Source organism: Miscanthus floridulus, chromosome 8 (genome assembly GCF_019320115.1).
Source record: "Miscanthus floridulus cultivar M001 chromosome 8, ASM1932011v1, whole genome shotgun sequence".
Taxonomy (NCBI): Eukaryota; Viridiplantae; Streptophyta; class Magnoliopsida; order Poales; family Poaceae; genus Miscanthus; species Miscanthus floridulus.
In genome coordinates, this window is record NC_089587.1 from 68,106,144 (window position 1) to 68,124,852 (window position 18,709).

The following is an 18,709-nucleotide window of genomic DNA, read 5'->3' on the forward strand; positions in this document are numbered from 1 at the left end:
ACTCTAGCTCCCCCCCTATATAAGGCACCCTAGACCCCCTCCATGAGACACACCTCTACATACCCTACGCTTCAGAGCTTCATAATTTTATATCCTTTGTAGTAGTGCCCCTCTAGATGATTTTAATCTAGTTGTAAAATAGAAAATAGGGAGAGAGAAGAGGAGAGAGCTAAGGGGAGCCAGATCTATCGAATCTTCCTCGAATTTGCATGGGAGAGAGAAGAGGAGAGAGCTAAGGGGGAGCTAGATCTATCGAATCTTCCTCGAATTTGCACTTCTACAGATTGGATTCATCCTTGAGTAATCTCCAGGTTCTTCAATTACTATTCTTAAGTTCTCTATTTACTTAATTTCAGTATTTACTTTAAGTTATTTATTGGATTCCCGTTTGCATCAAGTGCTCTAGTCTTTACAAAACTAGAGTAGTAATCAATAGATTAGTCGTGGTGCTTAGTCTTGCGATTACCTGGAATTACACCCATCCCTACGAATAGTTATGGTAGCCCCAGGTGGTGACAGCCCTGACGGCTGACGTAGTCCACCATGTTTAGGTTGGTGTTTGTAGGACCATAGTCAAAACTTCCTAGCCCCTTTCTCATCTCAGTCTGAGGCTAGTGTTTTGATGTCCCGAAGTAAGTAAACTTATAGTAACTTCGATTCCTAGAGAAACTAGAGAAACTTTAGGAAATTCCTCTCTGTCCACAAAAACACATATCTTTATCCTTGGATGACCTTGATCCTTAATTAGTACACTTCACGTTCCCCATGGATATCGATACCTTGGAATACTCCCGGGTGAAAGCTACAACGATATCCATGCGCTTGTGGATTTATCTGTTTGCGTTAATAAATACCAACAATAGGCCGGCCAGCCCTACATGGCAGTGGGTCGAGCCCCGCTTTGGTGATTTGCCTTCTGGACCCTTCTAGAGTCTTCCCACATAGGTACCGCGGTGGAATTCTATAATTTCCTTCGACGATTAGGTCCTCCTTGGCAGTTTTCTAAATAAACCCTGCTGAAAACATAGATTCACCAAAACTCGTAGAATTTATTAGATTAAACCCCTAAATCTTCATTGATGATTACATTTATGCCCTTATCTATGTTTAATTAACGGTTTATAATGATTGTTAACTACCGTCAATAATTCCCCCAAGCTTAACCTTTGCTAGTCCCTTAGCAATACTAAACTCAACAATGGATCAGGAGTTGCTACTATGCTTTCATACCTCAAAAGTACACAGGTGTTCAATAAAAAATTCTCCTCCAGAGTAAAATAAACTGATCTGACTTTCAAACTTACCCGTATTACCTTCAATCGTGGGGCTTCTTAGCCTTCACTTGGGTCTTGAGCAATTGAGAGACAGAACAATCAAGTCAAGCACTATGTCTCAAGTTCTTTGTTCAACCATTATTTCGGAGTTTTATAGGTTTTCAAAATAAAACTCAGAGATTCTATTGTATGACACTCTCAAGTCTCTCAATATATGTGGTATTTATAGATCCTCACCAAGGCAATAAACATGTTATGCCTTTTTCTCTTTCTACCACTAAGGCTTTATGTGGAGTTTATAGGTAGGGAGAAAGCTAGGGTATACTCGCAATACATATATTGTAAAGTCAAACAACGGATCCAAAGATAGTTAATTCATACAATCAAATCAAGATGTGCGTGTGTGTGGATATATATGATGGCTAACCTAATTCTACTATGCTCCTCGAAAATATATCTCTCTTTTTAAAACTTAGAAACATTTGCAAGAGAACAAGGGCTATCTTATTCATCTCTTCTTCTTTTTTAGGCGGGCATCTGAGTACCAATTGTTTTAAATATCTCGGACACTTTTGTATCCATTTTTTTTCTCATCACTATTTTTTTCTTTTCTCTCTTTTTTATGAATAACTTTTGCATAGCCCCATGTCACATTTCTGCAACAAAACTTTGAGAGATAGCAATAATAACTTTGGAGCACTTATTTGGTGGATAAACCTATCAAGAATATTTTTGGTGTTTTCTCCCAGTGTAAGAGTAAAACATTTTTGGGTGGATCTAGATGGAAGGCATATTCTTGCGCCTACCCCCAGTATAGGAGTAGTGCATATTTGGGTGGTGTGTACGTGATCTTTATTTTAAGAGCATGACAAATCTCTCATAAGGGTCAACAAAGCTTGACAAAACTTAATACAAAAGCAAGCAGCATATACATAAAAGTTTTCTTAGCCTAAATAACATGTATGGCTCTGGTGAGAATTTAAGCTTTGTCATACAGAAACTCATTATGTAACATTTTTGTGTTTTAAAAAAAATAAATTTCTAGAACTTTAGTGTCACTAGGAACAAGATAAACAACAGCTCAGATCTTCTCATATCATATCCATCAATTATCTAGACTTAGATCAAGCATTCGCTACCCATGAGTTTCAAGTTCAGAGTAAATCTTTATATCAAATCAGTCGTACCCAAAACTCGGGAGAATTCAAGGCTGAAAACTAGGTACTTAAAAGGAATTACAACAGAGCATCTATTCAGCATTTCCATTTAAGAGATTTTTTTAAGTTCTCTTTATTTTATTCAACTCTTAAAAACAAAAAAATAGATATATACTTTTTATTTTGTTTTCATGATTTAAAATCACACCTTACTATTATATATATGGGACAATTGGCCACGGGACATGCCAAATGAGCACCGACGGCTGGTGAACACCCCAAATCCGCAAAGTTGCTGCTGGACACTATGTTTCCACTTTGAATTGCCAGAAGACACCGCGCCCCGGTTTCAGCCAAGAAAGATGATGATTTGCCCAAATTGCCCTTGGCCCAACTGGTCAGCCCATTCCATCCGCCGCGACGCGGTCCTCGTCAGCGAGCCAGACAGCCTCCTAGACGAACCCACCCTCGCTGCCGCCGACCGTCGAGCTCACACCGTCGCCCCGCTGCTGCGCCCTTCCTCCGTACGACCGCACCATGCCTCCCTATCGGCGCATCGCAGCTCCCGCGCCTCTCCTCCCCGGTCGCCGCCGCCGATGCTAGCCCGTCGCGGCGAGGACGCGGTCGTAGCCGCCAGTGCCTGTGGCCGCCGGACCACCTCCAGCCGAGCCGAGCAGCTCTGCGGGAGCACGCTGGCCGCTCCCGAACTGGCCACGTCGCGCGCCGCCGTTGAGCTGGCCACGCATGGCGACGCTCGCGAGCAGCAGCTCCGCCGTGGCCTCGCGGGCGCACGCGAGCAGCCGCTCCACCACGGCCTCGCCGACGCGCGCGACCAGCCGGTCCGTCGTGGCCTCACGGGCACGCGCGCGAGTAGCAGCTCCGCCGCGTCCTCGCGGACGCACGAGCAGCAGCTCCGCCGTGGCCTCGCGGGTAGGCACGCGAGCAGCAGCTCCGCCGCGGCCTCGCCGGCACGGGCGAGCAGCCGGTCCGCACGGCCTCATGGGCACGCGTGCGAGCTGCGGCTCCGCCATGGCCTCGCCAGCGCGCACGAGCAGCAGCTCTGCTGCGGCCTCATGGGCGCGCGTGTGAGCTACGGCTCCGCCATGGCCTCATGGGCGCATGTGTGCGCCACCGTAGCCGGGAAGCCTCCTCCGGCCGGGAACAGCGGGCTCCGGCGCCTCCTTTGCCCCAAATTCATGACGCGTCCGCGCGGAGCTTGCCTTGCTGCCGGCGCCCTCTCCTCCGTTTCTCCTTCAACGGCGGGAGGCCGGCGGCCGGCACAGAGAAAGAAAGGGGGAGGAAGAAGAATGGGCTGACCAGTTGGGCCAAGGGCAATTTGGGCAAATCATCACCTTTCTTGGCTGAAACCGGGGCGCGGTGTCTTCTGGCAATTCAAAGTGGAAACACAGTGTCCAGCAGCAACTTTGCGGATTTGGGGTGTCCACCAGCCGTCGGTGCTCATTTGGCATGTCCCGTGGCCAATTGTCCCTATATATATAGCTAAGATAAATTTTTATTTTGTTTTAGTTTGTTATGCATCTTTTTATGACTTTAGCAAATATGAAGCAAACTTAAAAATAGTAGAACCAAAAAGAAAAAGAAATACTTAGCTAGATACACGAAGGATGTCCTCCCCCAAGCTGGATGTTGTCGTGGTCTTTCTTATCCGTCCAGAAGTTGTGTTCCTCGCATAGCGGGTGTAGCAGCAATTCAGAAGAATGTACTTCGGATGGATGGCGTTACTCTTGATCTTCCTACAAAATACTCCAACAAGAACATTAAAGCTCGTGGCATAGATTAAGATAAGGGGTTAGCGGTCAGCCATTCAGAGATTTGTTGTCACTGGAGGTTTAGACAAATTTCTTAATTAACAAAGTCCTAGTAGGATGTCTATTTAATATTTTTAGATTTTCTTATTTGTAGAAAGAAATGTGTATGTATGGTATTTTTATATTTTTATGCCACCACAGTAAATATTCCTATAGGCTTTTACACCCCATAGATTTATTCACATGGGGATTTAAGCTTTAATGATGCAATGATGTAATGCAGTAATGAAAAACTTTTTATTATTTTTCTTTTCTAATTGCAATGCTAATGCAGCAAAATAAATATGCTAAAAGTAAAAATAATTCATGCCATGCTAAAAAGTAAATATGGATAACTACCGATGTTACCTCACGGCCAGGGTTTAGATTTTTAAGTCCTTTGGACAGGACTCGGCTGGAGAAGAGTCCTTTACCTTTTGGGTGCATCATCCGATCTCAGCGATGGAGACCCAGATGACTGCATGTCTTGTGACGGTGTCTTTGATGATGATGTTACTCTTGATAGTACTTAACAACTAATATAAACTAACAATTAAACATGCATAAGGGCATAAATATAATCACCTATGAAGGTTTAGGGGTTTAAACTAATAAATTCCACAAGTTTTGGTGAATCTGTGTTTCTAGCAGGGTTGAATCAGAAAACCACTAAGGAGGACCTAATCGTTAAAGGAAAAAATGGAGTTCCGCCGTAGTACCTACGTGGGAAGACTCTAGAAGGGTCCAGAAGCCATGTCACCGAAGTGGAGGGCCACCCCCTGATAGGTGGGGCCTCCTGCCTCTTAGTGGGGCCGCCAAGCCCCAGTGGGACCTACCTATCAGCATCGTCGCTATGTCGGTTTCCCACCACCTATTAGGATGCATCTAAGCCATTGCTTAAGTTGGTTTGATCCAAGGGCTCACGTTGGGCCCTCAGGGCTATATAATCTAGCCCCTGACTCTCCCCCTAGGCATAACCCTAGTCATCAAGTCATTTGAGAAGACAGAAACCCTAATCTCCTCAGAGCTCCTCCTCCATAGCATAGCTAGTTAGGTTAGATCTGGAGGGAGGCAAACAGGACTTCGCTTGGATTCCTGATCTTGTCAAGAGCGTGGTTCGGTACAAACTTTGTACCCCTCTCTCTCTCTTGTTTCTCCATTATTTTTATATGCTAGTTACAATTGTTATGACAATCTCAGTGTTCATCTTATTCATGTTATTCGTTATGATGTTCAACGTCTACATTGATTATATACTTAGTATAGCTAGTTTATCATTAAGTTTATGCACAAGTTCGTATAGCGCTCACTCTAAAGTACACGGGGTGGGTGGTCAACATTGTGTAAGTATGGTGCCTATACATTGTTTACTTGTGGATACACCCTATATTCTGCGTCATGTGGTAGAACATGGATGTGACAATCCCGTTGAGTCCTTTGTAGTCCACTCCCCGAATATAAGTGCACGTAGGGTTCGATTACGAAGGTAGAACGAGCTCTGCCCTTAATCTTCCTTAGTAATATCCCTTATGTGTAGATATGATGATGATTATAGCCATGATTACTAGGTGTAATTACACTAATCAAATGTATGCTTTGACTTGTAATTAAGAACGACTTAGGAATTATTCCTCTAATATTCTACCTGACCATGCTAACGCTGTAGAAAGGAGTGCTCTGAGTGATTTATCATTATTATTACTTATCATTTATACATATCTTATCCTATGACTTATCCATGTTGTGAGTAGAGTAATGGCTATGGTTTATTTCTCCTTCAATAGTATAAGTTATCAATACATATCCATGATAGACCTTCCTAGTGGTAAAAATATAAATAATGATACATGAAATACTCTCGGGTAAAATGCTACAATGGTATATTATCTGTGCGCTTGCGGATACTTTTCATTCATAGATTTATATATATTCTCTCTAGTCACATAATTATTAAAGAACTGCTTAGTGTTATTCTAGTAGTAATACTATGTAGTACCAACACATATCTCTGGCATCATCACTAGGGATGACAACCTAGTAAAGTTAGGGGATATAGGTTTATAATAGGTGGCAAAGTACTCAAACAAGTGACACATTAATAAACACCAACAAGCATTTTTGGCACCATTGCCGGGAAAGGTAACTAGCAAAGGAAGTATTGATAAACTTATACTTATTGATGTGATCGAGGAAAACCATTGACCTCTGCTTGAACAGGTTTAACCTTGTTTTATCTACTCGTGTATCTTATGCAGGTTAATGTATGACCGGTTTTGACCTTTTGACAAACTACGTTGAAGATCCAGAAGCATAAATCAGGAGAACTAGAGCTAAACTCAAGAAGACTCCAGCTAAGAAATTAGAAGATAACCATATAAGGCGAAGCTTAACACCAGAATTTGAAGCCATGGCTAATAGGACTCTCCATAAATTCTCTGCTCCACCTACAGCCAACATCCATACTGGACCAACCATCAATATTGGAGACAATGGATTCGAGCTCAAGCCAGCTCTCATCAATATGGTGCAAGCAAATCAGTTTTGTGGAAAGGCACATGAAGATGCAAGTGCACATTTCCAACACTTCCTGGAAATCTGCAGCACCTTCACCATCAAAGGAGTAACCCAGGATGTCATACTACTTTGCCTCTTTCCTATTCTCACTCTTGGGGAAGACAAAGCAGTGGTTCTACACCAATAAAGATAGAAATACTACATGGAATAATTGCTCCACTACCTTTCTAGCAAAGTTCTTTCCTATGGGCAAGAACAATGCTCTGCATGGGAGAATCTCAAGCTTTCAGTAACAACATAATGAATCTATCCCTGAGGCATGGAAATGCTTTCAAGATTATATTGTGGAATGCCCTCATCATAGGATGGAGAATTGGCTACTCATGCAGACTTTCTACCATGGATTAACCAACAATACTAGTGAGACTATGGATGCTGCTCCTAGAGGTGCATTCATGTCACTCACCATACCAGATGCGACAGCTCTTGTGGAGAATATGGCCTCCAATCAAGGTTGGAATGAAGAACGTACTCAAACCCACAAAAGAGGTGGAGGTATACATCAACTCAAGGAAGTAGACATGTTGTCTGCCAAGATGGACCTGCTAATGAAGAAGCTCAAAGATCGAGCCAATGAGAAGTAAGAAGTCATGCACATTCATGATTCCTGCATGACATGTGAAGTGTGTGGAAGCACTGAGCATTCAGGGAATATCTGTCCTAAGACCCATGAGGATGTGAATTTTGTTAACAACAACAATTACTCTTGTCCTTAGCAGAATCAAGGATGGAATCAGCAACAAAGGCCAAACTACCAAGGTAATTATCAAGGTAACTATCAAGGTAATAATTTTAATAATTTCAATCAACCACCCTTGAGAGAATTAATTGCTGGCCAATCCAAACTTATGGAGGGATTATCTAGAAAGGTAGCTTCTAATGATAAAATTCTAGAAAATATAAGTAATAGAAAAGATAGCTTTGCTTCTGCCATTAAGAACCAGCATAGCTTTAATAAAATAATAGAATCACAAATAGCTCAGCTAGGGCTGTTGTTCCTAAGTCCGATAAAGGTAAGATTATAGGGCAACCGGAAGATCTAGAAACTGTAAATCTTGTTGATATTCATAATGCAGCTTACTACTAAACGGAGCCATCGACAGGAAGGTGGATAGATTATACCTTGCCTGAGAAGAAATCCAGGAAGACCTGTTATCACCATCGCCATTGGACCTCACATCTTCTAGGAAGCTGTCTGTGACTTCGGAGCAAGTGTCAACATCATGCCTAAGGTAATTTATGATCGAATTAATGAAGATACTTTGTTGTATACAAATATGTGTTTGCAGCTTGCAGATCAGTCACTCTATTAACCCAAGGAAATTCTTGAATATGCTATTATTCGAGTGGGGCAATCATATGTTCCCGTAGACTTTGTGGTTTTAAAAATAGGTGGAAATATAAGGGCACCCATTATTTTGGACCGACCTTTCCTAAGCACCGCTAAAGCCATCATCTACGCAGACAGTGTCAATATTTGCTTCACAATCAAGGATAGAAAGGAGAAGTTTTCTTTCAAGAATTGTATCTTGCAATCTCCTGGATATCCACAGATGCCGTACCTACCTGAAGAGACAACAGTGACCAAGAAGAACAATAGGAGAAGGAAGAATAGAGCTAGACAGCCACAAGAAGATACAATCAACAAGATCAACACACTCCAATCTAAGTACGACCACCTCCTCGCTTCACCATTCCTTGCTAAGAAGGATGATCCTGGTGTACTGACGATCGAGTGTACCATTGGAAAAAGAATCTTCTACAAGACCTTCTGTGACATTGGATCGGGTGTCAACATAATATCCAAGGTAACATATGAATATTTATTTGGTAACAAACCCTTATACCCTACATATATGCAGTTGCAGATGGTGGACCAATCAATCCGATTCCCAGAAGGAATAGCAAAGGACGTTATGGTAAGAATACACGACCACTTTTCCCCTACCAACTTCATGGTCCTGGACATGGGAGAAGAAGAAGACAATACACCCATCATCCTTAGAAGACCATTCTTCAACACCACCAACGCGATCATCTACGTCGGATCTGGACAAGTCCACTTCCAATTCCCTGGAGAAAAGGTACACTGTTATTTCAATAGTTATACTACTTATGAATAGCTGAAGAAGAGTCGCTCCAGGAGGAGACGTCGATCATCCCAACATCAAAGGAACCAACCTCGATGGAATGGATGGGAAGATGAAGAACCTAAAGCGCCTGTGAAAGATGAACCTACTCCGCCTAAGACAAGTCCATAGTCCAGCTAGGTATGGAAAGAAAAGGTGACATCATCATCAAAATCACCATCACAAGATGTGTAGCCATCTGGGTCTCCATCCTCGGGACCTGATGATGCACCCAAAAAGTGAAGGACTCTTCTCCAATAAAGTCCTATCCGGAGGACTTAAAAATCTGAACCCTGGCCATGAGGTAACATTGGTAGTTATCCATATTTACTTTTTAGTATTGCATGAATTATTTTTACTTTAGCATATTTACTTTTCTACATTAGCATTGCATTTAGAAAAGAAAAATAAAAAGTTTCATTATTGCATTACATCATTGCATCAGGAAAATCCTAAGCCTCATGTGAATAGATCTATGGTGTGTACAAGCCCAAGGGAATATTCACTGTGGTGGCATAAAAATAAACATGCATACATACTTCTTTCTGTATTATATAAATAAAAAAATCAAAAAATATATTAATAGACATCCTGCTAGAACTTTGTTAATTAGGAAATCTGTCTAGCCTCTAAGGACAACAAATCTCTGAATGGCTGACCGCTAACCCCTTATCTTAATTCATGCCACGAGTTTTTGGTGTTCTTGTTGGAGTATTTTACAGGATGATCAAGAGTAAAGTCATCCATCCGAAGTACATTTTCCCGAGCCGCTGCTACACCCGCTACATTTGGAAAACAACTTCTGGAAGGATGAGAGAGATTTTAAGAAAGACCATGACAACATCTAGCTTGGGGGAGGAGCATCCCCCATGTATCTAGCTAAGTATTTCTTTCCCTTTTTAGTTTTACTATCTTTGAGTTTTCTATATATTTGCTAAAGTCATAAAAAGATGCATAATAAACAAAAATAAAATAAAAGTTTATCTTAGCTGTATATATATAATAGTAAGGTGTGATCTTAAAAATAAAATAAAAGAGTGTGTCTAATTTTCTATTTTTAAGAGTTAAATAAAAGGACTCTGAGGATAATCTCTTGCAATGGAAATGATGACTTGTTGCTCTATCGCGATTCCTTTCAAGTACCTAGTTTTCAGCCTTGAATTTTCTCGAGTTTTGGATATGGCTATTTTGATATAAGAATTTGCTCTAAACTTGAAACTCATGGGTAGCATATGCTTGAGCTAAGTCTAAGTAATTGACGGATATGATATGAGAAGGCCTGAGCTATTGTTTATCTTGTTCCTAGTGATACTAAAGTTCTGGAGATTTATCTTTTGAAAAATATGAAAATCTTACATGATGAGCTTCTGTATGACAAAACATGAATTCTTACCAAGGCCATATATGATATTTAGATTAGGAAAACTTCCACTCATATATGCTGCTTGTTTTGCATTGAGTTTATTCAAGCTTTGTTGATGCCTTATGAGAGGTTTGTCATGCTCTTAAAATCAAGATCACGTACATACCACCTAAATATGCACTATTCCTACACTGGGGGTAGGCGTAAAAACATGCCATTCTGTCTAGATTCACCTAAAAATGTTTTACTCCTACACTGGGAGAAAACACCAAAAATATGCCCTATAGGATATCTACCAAATAAATGCTCCAAGTTCTTGCTGTTATCTCTCAAAAGTTTTGTTGCAGAAAAGAAACATGTGGCTATGTAAAAGTTATTCATAAAAGAGAGAGAGAGAAAGAAAGGAAAAGTATTGAAAAAATAGACGAGTGTCCAAGATATTCAAAACAATGGGTACTCAGATGCCCGCCTAAAAAAAGATGAATAAAATAGCCTATGTTTTCTTGTAAAGTTGTTTCCAAGTTTCAAAAGAGAGATGTGTTTTCAAGGAGGATAGTAGAATTAGGTTAGCCACCATATATATCCACCATATACATCCATACACATGCACATCTTGATTTGATTGTATGACTCAACTCTCTTTGGATCCGAGGTTTGACTTTACAATATATGTATTGCAAGTATGCTCTTTTATGCTTTCTCCACTCCTATGAGCTCCACATAAGCCTTAGATGTAGGAAGAGAAAGGCATAACACCACTATTGTCTTGGTGAGGATCCATAAATATCACATATATTGAGATACTTGAGAGTGTCATACAAGGAAAGCTTTGAGTTTATTTTGAAAATCTATAAAAACTACGGAATAATGGTTGAGCGAAGAACTTGAGACATAGTGCTTGACTTGATTGTTCTGTCTTTCAATTGCTCAAGACCTAAGTGAAGGCTGAGAAGCCCCATGGTTGAAGGTAATATGGGTAAGTTTGAAAGTCAAATCAGTTTATTCTAATCTAGAGGAGAATTCTTGTTTGAACGCATGTGTACTTTTGAGGAGTTGCTTTAATGTTTTCAAAATCCTTAAACTCCAGATTTAGTTACTAAGTTTAGTTTTGCTAAGGGACTAGCAAAAGGTAAGCTTGGGGGAGTTGTTGATGGTAGTTAACAACTAATATAAACTATCAATTAAACATGCATAAGGGCATAAATATAATCACCAATAAAGGTTTATGGGGTTTAAACTAATAAATTCCATAAGTTTTGGTGAATCTGTGTTTCCAGCAGGGTTTAATAAAAAAACCGCCAAGGAGGACCTAATCGTCAAAGGAAAATATAGAGTTCTGCCATGGTACCTACGTGGGAAGACTATAGAAGGGTCCAGAAGCCAAGTCATCAAAGCGGAGGGCCACCCCCTGACAGGTGGGGCCTCCTAGCCTCTTGGTGGGACCGCCTAGCCCCTATGGGCTTGACCTATCAGCCTGGTCGCTATGTCGGTTTCCCATCGCCTTTTAGGATGCATCTAAGTGGTTGCTTAAGTCGGTTTGATCCAAGGGCTCATATTGGACCCTCAGGGCTATATAATCCAGCCCCTGCCTCTCCCCCAGGCATAACCCTAGTCTCAAGTCATTTGGAAAGATAGAAACCCTAATTTCCTCATAGCTCCTCCTCCATAGCATAGCTAGTTAGGTTAGATCTAGAGGGAGGCAAGCAGGACTTCACTTGGATTCCCGATCTTCTCAAGAGCGTGGTTCGGTATAAACTTTGTACCCCTCTCTCTTGTTTCTCCATTATTTTTATATGTTAGTTACAATTGTTATGACAATCTCAGTGTTCATCTTATTTATGTTATTCATTATGATGTTCAACATCAACGTTGATTATATACTTAGTATAGCTAGTTTATCATTAAGTTTATGCACAAGTTCGTATAGCGTTCACTCTAAAGTACATGGGGTGGGTGGTCGACATTGTGTAAGTGTGGTGCTTATACAATATTTACCTATGAATACACCCTATATTCTGGGTCATGTGGTAGATCACGGATGTGACACTCCCATTGAGTCCTTTGTAGTCTACTCCCCTAATATAGGTGTACGTAGGGTCCGATTACAAAGGTAGAATGAGCTCTACCCTCAATCTTCCATAGTAATATCCCTTATGTGTAGATATGATGATGATTATAGGCATGATTACTAGGTGTAATTGCACTAATCAAATGTATGCTTTGACTTGTAATTAAGAATGACTTATGAATTATTCCTCTAATATTCTACCTGACCATGCTAACGCTATAGAAAGGAGTGCTCTGAGTGATTTATCATTATTATTACTTATCATTTATACATATCTTATCCTATGACTTATCCATGTTGTGAGTAGAGTAATGGCTATGGTTTATTTCTCCTTTAATAGTATAAGTTATCAATACATATCTATGCTAGACCTTCCCAGTGGTAAAAATATAAATAACGATACCTGGAATACTTTTAGGTAAAATGCTACAATGGTATATTATCTGTACGCTTGCGGATACTAGATTTATATATATTCTCTCTTGTCACATAATTACTAAAGAACTGCTTAGTGTTATTCTAGTAGTAATACTATGTAGTACCAACACATATCTCTTGCATCATCACTAGGGATGACAACCTAGTAAAGTTAGAGGATATAGGTTTATAATAGGTGGTTAAGTACTCAAACAAGTGACATGTTAATAAACACCAATAGTTACCTTCTTCTATCAAACCTGTCTTGGTTTTGAGTTTTGATTTTTGGCTTAGCAGGTTCAGAACCTTCACTTGTAGAAATTGGGGAATCAATAACTCTCCCACACTCTGCTTGAAGTGTGTCCTGCTCATACAAACAAGGTAGAGATCAAGTACATGGGCTCTGTTGGTGGGAAAACACCAACAGAACCAAAAGTTCATTTATTGTTCTCTAGCCTTAGGCACACTTAACAAGATGAAGTTGATGTTGTGTGCTTTTTTCAATTATAATATGGGTGATAAGATCAGAAGGTTGGGAATGTAGTATTTAAGTTCATTTGGCAGAAAGGGTTGAATTGCTTAACCCATGGAAGGATTGTCTATCTCTACATAATGTATCAATCTTTACATGATTATGACTATCATCTTCTAGAGATAAGATGCGCAATGTTTTAGCTCATTTGGTTAAAACAATGATATCAAGAAAGTGGTGCTAGGAACAAGCTTAAAGAACAAGACATGTTGAGCTAATCAGGTTTGATCAGGTAAATTGTAACTCAAACATATTTTGTTTCTTATTTATGTGCCTACCAGAATCAAGGAAAACTTTTTAAATAACGACCATTTACCTTAGGATGTTACCTTTGTCATTGGGGCATGATGTCACCATATGACGAAGGGTAGATGACTCATGATGGTCCTTCCCTTTTGCTTGAAGTTTTCCTTGTTTGGCTAGTCTCGTAGCTTGAGCTATTCATGAGCTTCTTGTTTCCTAGATCATACCTTTTCTTTCTCATCCTTTTGTCATGCCATCTTTCTGCTCTTCGATCTTTTGTCACCTTGTTAGACCTTCTGCCTCACTCATTGTTTTATACAGTTCTTTCATCCATGATGAATGAGCTGTGTCATCTTTGTGCAATGTTATTGGGGTTCATCATGTGCCTTGCTTCATCTTCGATTTGAATTTATCTCGTGACTTACCCAAATTGAATTGAGAATTTCCTACAGGGGTTAGTCCAGCAAAATATCCAATATCTACTAAAGCAATTTTTAGTTCAATAACCAAACTAGACTCCATGTTTAATTTGATTAAAGAAGGCATTTTAACCTAAGCACTTCGCTTAATTTAAAAAACATTTGGAAGTATGTCAAGTACTTCCAAACTAAAACTTACTATGGCAAACAAAGGTAGCATGAAAGCACTATAGAGATTTACTCAAATAAAGATGAAAGAGCATGATTATTATCTAGCAAATTGAGCATGGCTTAAAGGTAGAAACAACCAATGTGGATTAGCAACATGGCATAAGATTTTTTAGAGAAGTTCATTCCCCACACTTGAATTTTTCAAGGCAAAAATCAAGTTTGGATGGATGTGATTAAATGTTGCATGGTGTTTGGTTGGACATACCTTGAGTCATCATCGTTCATTCTTTTTGCTTTAGATCTGGAATGGTTAGTGATAATAATACCCGAAGGAATATTTTCACAAGTATGTTTCTATGCTTATTTCATAAGGGCATCACAACAAAAAGGGTAAAAGCTCATGTTATCTCCAAAAAATGCTTGTTTTAGGATAGAAGCTTGTCCTTGGGAAACCTTCGAATTATGTTTTTAATTGGTGAAGTGGTTTCCCCTCCAACACTAACCTTTGGGTACCTATCTCAAGATTCATGCCTATGAGATTTACAATATTAATGATAAACATATGCATCTACAACCACCCCTTCAAAGTCTTTATGAACATAAAGTATAAGGGGGTTGAGGATCTCGTGTGTGGCAACGTTGGAATTACCAATTGGTACAGAAGATTTCTCATGTGAGCATGGATTTGATGAAGTGTTCATGAAATAACTTCCATGTTCGCTGATGAAATCTTCCTTTTTAATCTCCAAGGGTGTTTTTTATGAATGTCTATAGACAAAAACATTGTCTCTATCATTCCATGCCTATGACATTCATTGGATATTTTATTGTCTAGGATTTCCCTTGGATTAGTAACTCTCGGGTTGATCTTGTTTAAAACCTCGTCCATCCATTCAATGGTAACAACACATAAGTTCTTAATATCCTCTAGCCATTGTTATTGCTCTTCTTGGTCTTCCTTGTGGCCTTCATGATTCCTATGCTTTGGTTGTCTGAGTGGATTTCTAGGTCATCATGAGACTGAAGAGAAAGAGCATAAGAGGAATCATCAGGGTCAAGGATGGGTTGAAAGATGGGTTCATATGAGACATCTAATGTGGGCATAGAAGGGGAGAAGATAGGATTGGCTTCTAAATAGCTTGGCTCTCTTTCTATGGTATCACTAGACATGCCATCCTTGAATTCTTCCCAATGTCCCATATGGGAATAAAAATATTTCTTAAGAGATCCATTCTTGAGAGGATTTGAATTATATTCGCTAGAAGGTCTCTTATGAAGATGAGAATTTAATGTTCTCCCAAAATCAGCACCAAGAAGGTCATCCTTAATTTCAATAGGGATTTCTAAAGATGAAATTCCTTCTTCTCTCGGGGGATTTTGGGGTATTGATAGTTCGGGATCAATAGCTAAATCCTAGGATCGGAGTGGTTGTGATTTGGCTATCAAAACTTCTTCTTCTTGTTCGGGGGTGATTCATTCTCTTTCTTGAGGAGTTTATTATGAATGCTAGTGCAGGGAGTGGTTCTACTAATTCTATTAAGCATAGACCTTGGTTCACTAGTAGACAAATGAAGAAAAGCTCCTCTAGAGGCTGCATCAAGGGATTCTCTAGAATCCTTGCTAAGACCCATGTAAAAATATTGAAGAAGTATAGGGTCTTAAATGGCAAGGTCTAGGCCAGTGAAGATGAGTTCATTAAAATGATCCCAAAATGTACCAAGAGATTCTTCTTCTGGTTGTCTAAAATTTAGAACCTTTTTCCGAAGGCTAACTACTTTAGAGATGGGAAAGAAACATAAACAAAATTTAGAGCATAACGTTTCCCAATCTCCTTGCATACTTCCTACGGTTTGACTATACCAATGTTTAGCTCTTCCTGTAAAAAAGAACAGAAACAACTTCCATCTTAAGGTCTTGTCAGACATGCCAGCGATACGCAAGCATGCACAGGTCTGCTCAAACTCTCGTAGGTGTGAGTATGGATTTTCACCGCCTTCTCCCGAGAAGGATTGATCCTGAATTAGTTTTATTAAACACAGGCACAACTCATAGCCAGGTGTTAGGATAGGCTCTACAGACTTAGGTGGCCCAAAGCTCGAGCTCGCGGGTTTAGTGTATTGATAGATAGGAGTAGAATTCATAATAGAAAAGAAAAGAAAAGAATGAAGGAATAAAAAGATAAAAGAGTATGATACAAGGTTAAGCTAGGTTCGTAGTTAATTCAACAATCGTTTCCCCGGCAACGGCGCCAGAAAGCTTGTTGGTATATTTTAATGTACACAAATAAATCCACAAGCGCACGGATATCGCTGTAGCTTTCACCCGGAGGTATTTCAAGTATTGTATCCATAGGGAAACGTGTGAGGTTAACTACGGTCCAACTTAACCTAGAGTAGCAATAAGACTTAAGAAAGTCGGGAGTGTAGAGGAGATCGCTAAGGTCTTCTAGTTCTAATCTCGAAAAGTTATGTCTTCTATTGTTCAACTGGAGATATTACTAAGGGAAACATAGACATGGTATGTTTCCTATAATAACTAAATCCTACTAGTTCTACAAACGGGAGGTGGACTATAGAGGATTCAACAAGGCTATAAGAGTCACCCTCGCGAGCTACCACCGATCTAGACTGTAGGGTACATCCATGAGTTAGCCGAGTCTAAGCACCATGCTTACACTATGAATAATACTTTAACCTAAGGCCAATAGATTAAAGCACTCAAAAGAGACTCGCAAACCAGAAGAATAATATAAACATGTTACTTACTTAAATCAGAAGTGGATTACCAGAGAAATCTCAGAAGTGATCGAGCAATGGTGATACAAGTTGGCCCTGCTAGGTAGGGGTGCAAAGCTGATGAGGGTGGGCAAGCAACAGGGCACATAACACAGATGCGGTGAAGACAAGCTAGGAGTGACAGTCTATGCGTGGATGCCATTCGTTGTGTTCGAGGGATGGTTCATGGGAGCACAGGTGGTGGCAGATTCCACAAACCACACGAAATTGTGATAGCGCTCGACATCAAAACTTGAGACAACTAGCCCTAATTTCTCTCTCATCCATGTAGCCATTTGCTGACATAGCTTGACTATAAGAAAAAAATGAGATATATTATTATTTTGACAACAAACATATACTTTCATTTCAATAGTAACAAGCCGTGATGAGGGATACAAGGTTGCAATTTACATTTTGCAGTGCTTCCTTGAAGGGCACTGATTTTGCATGAGCCATATTTGTGCATGTGATGTAAACATGAGAAGGCCGAGAATGGTTCGCTACAAACCCTTGCTTTGCTAATAGATGAGCCATTTGGTCGCCTTGCCTTTGTGTCGTGGGTTTGTAACCACGACATGCATTGTGTTATTCGACGAAAGTCGGTGTGTGGGTCTCAGGTGGCTCGGATGCTCAAAACGCACTCAGGGACACAAGCGATTTTATCCTAGTTTGGGCTCTACATCCAACAATATAGTGTTATTCGTGTTAGGAATGCCCAATTGAGAGTTCTTACAACAATAATGGAGGTAGAGAGGAACATTGGTAGGGGATTACGTGATACTTTCCTAGGGACAGTTGGTTGATCCTTCGGGGATCTCCCAGTGCTAAGGGTTTTGGTTTCTCGGTCTCGGAGGATTCGGGATCCGATCCTTTCTATAGGAGCCCATGCTTCCCCTTATATACCGAGGAGGACATGGGGGGTACAAATTGGGGGGTTTTGCCTAGGGTTCTTCACCTTGGAGCTTCTAGTCTCTTCTCCCGGTTGGCACCACTGGGAACTTCTTTGTCGTGTAGGAGGGGCCAACAATGTTGCAACCACCCCTTGACACCTCTACTGCAGTCTGGCACTTGATCCATAAGGTGTTCTCTGCCATCACGGGGCCTCCTCGGGTTAGCCTTCTCTAGGCTTCCTTGGTATGCAAGGATCTTCCCCCAGACGAGTGGGCCCGAAGCCCCTAGCTCCGTGGGCTTGGGGAAGTCCTTTGTATCCTCGAGCGTGACCCTGTTGGGGGCATGTCCGGCAGCGCCTCACGGTGGTGGCTCGGGATGGAGGTTTAGTACCTCTGCGCTTGTCAGGCTTTGGGTGCCTAGCAAGTTCTAGAGCTAGGTTCTGTGCTTGGCTCAGGGCGTGTTGGGCCTGAGCCAAGGCTGAGACTATTGCTCGGGTAGAGGATAGGCTGGGGTTCTCCCTTGGCCGGGAGCACACGCATGGTGGCCCAGCCCCTGAGCCTTGAGCGATGGTGGCATTCGCTTTCTTGGGTTTAACCCTCTAGCATCGAGGGCCTCCTCGAGGGTCACTTAGCTTCCCAGGCTGACGAGCCATGATCTTTTTGACTGAGGGTACCGGTGGGTATAGCCCCCGAGCCCTTGGCCAATTCTGGGAGTCGGTCGAGAGGTTAATTGGACTGTCGCGTCCTTAATCTGGGGACTTAGAATGCCCCTATCGGTGTGGTGGTACTGCGTCGCTTCTGTTTAAGTTATTTTGAACACCCATTTGCACTGTGTTTCCTGCCAATGTAAAGTTTGTACCTGGCATGGAGTGTTGCAGTTGCCCAGC

At 41.0% G+C, this 18,709-nt stretch overlaps 1 protein-coding gene and 1 non-coding gene across 2 annotated transcripts; one reads left to right on the top strand and one right to left on the bottom strand.

Annotated features, from left to right (window-relative positions):
• Positions 1-7,011: 7,011 nt before the first annotated feature.
• On the bottom strand, positions 7,012-7,120 carry LOC136478759 (small nucleolar RNA R71). The gene has a single exon (XR_010764470.1). It is a non-coding gene; the product is annotated as a small nucleolar RNA R71 (small nucleolar RNA).
• Positions 7,121-8,366: 1,246 nt separating this feature from the next.
• LOC136469300 (uncharacterized) lies at positions 8,367-8,936 on the top strand. Its single transcript, XM_066467542.1, has 2 exons — positions 8,367-8,621; positions 8,676-8,936. The coding sequence occupies exons 1-2, from the start codon at positions 8,367-8,369 to the stop codon at positions 8,934-8,936; spliced, it is 516 nt and encodes a 171-aa protein (XP_066323639.1).
• Positions 8,937-18,709: the final 9,773 nt, after the last annotated feature.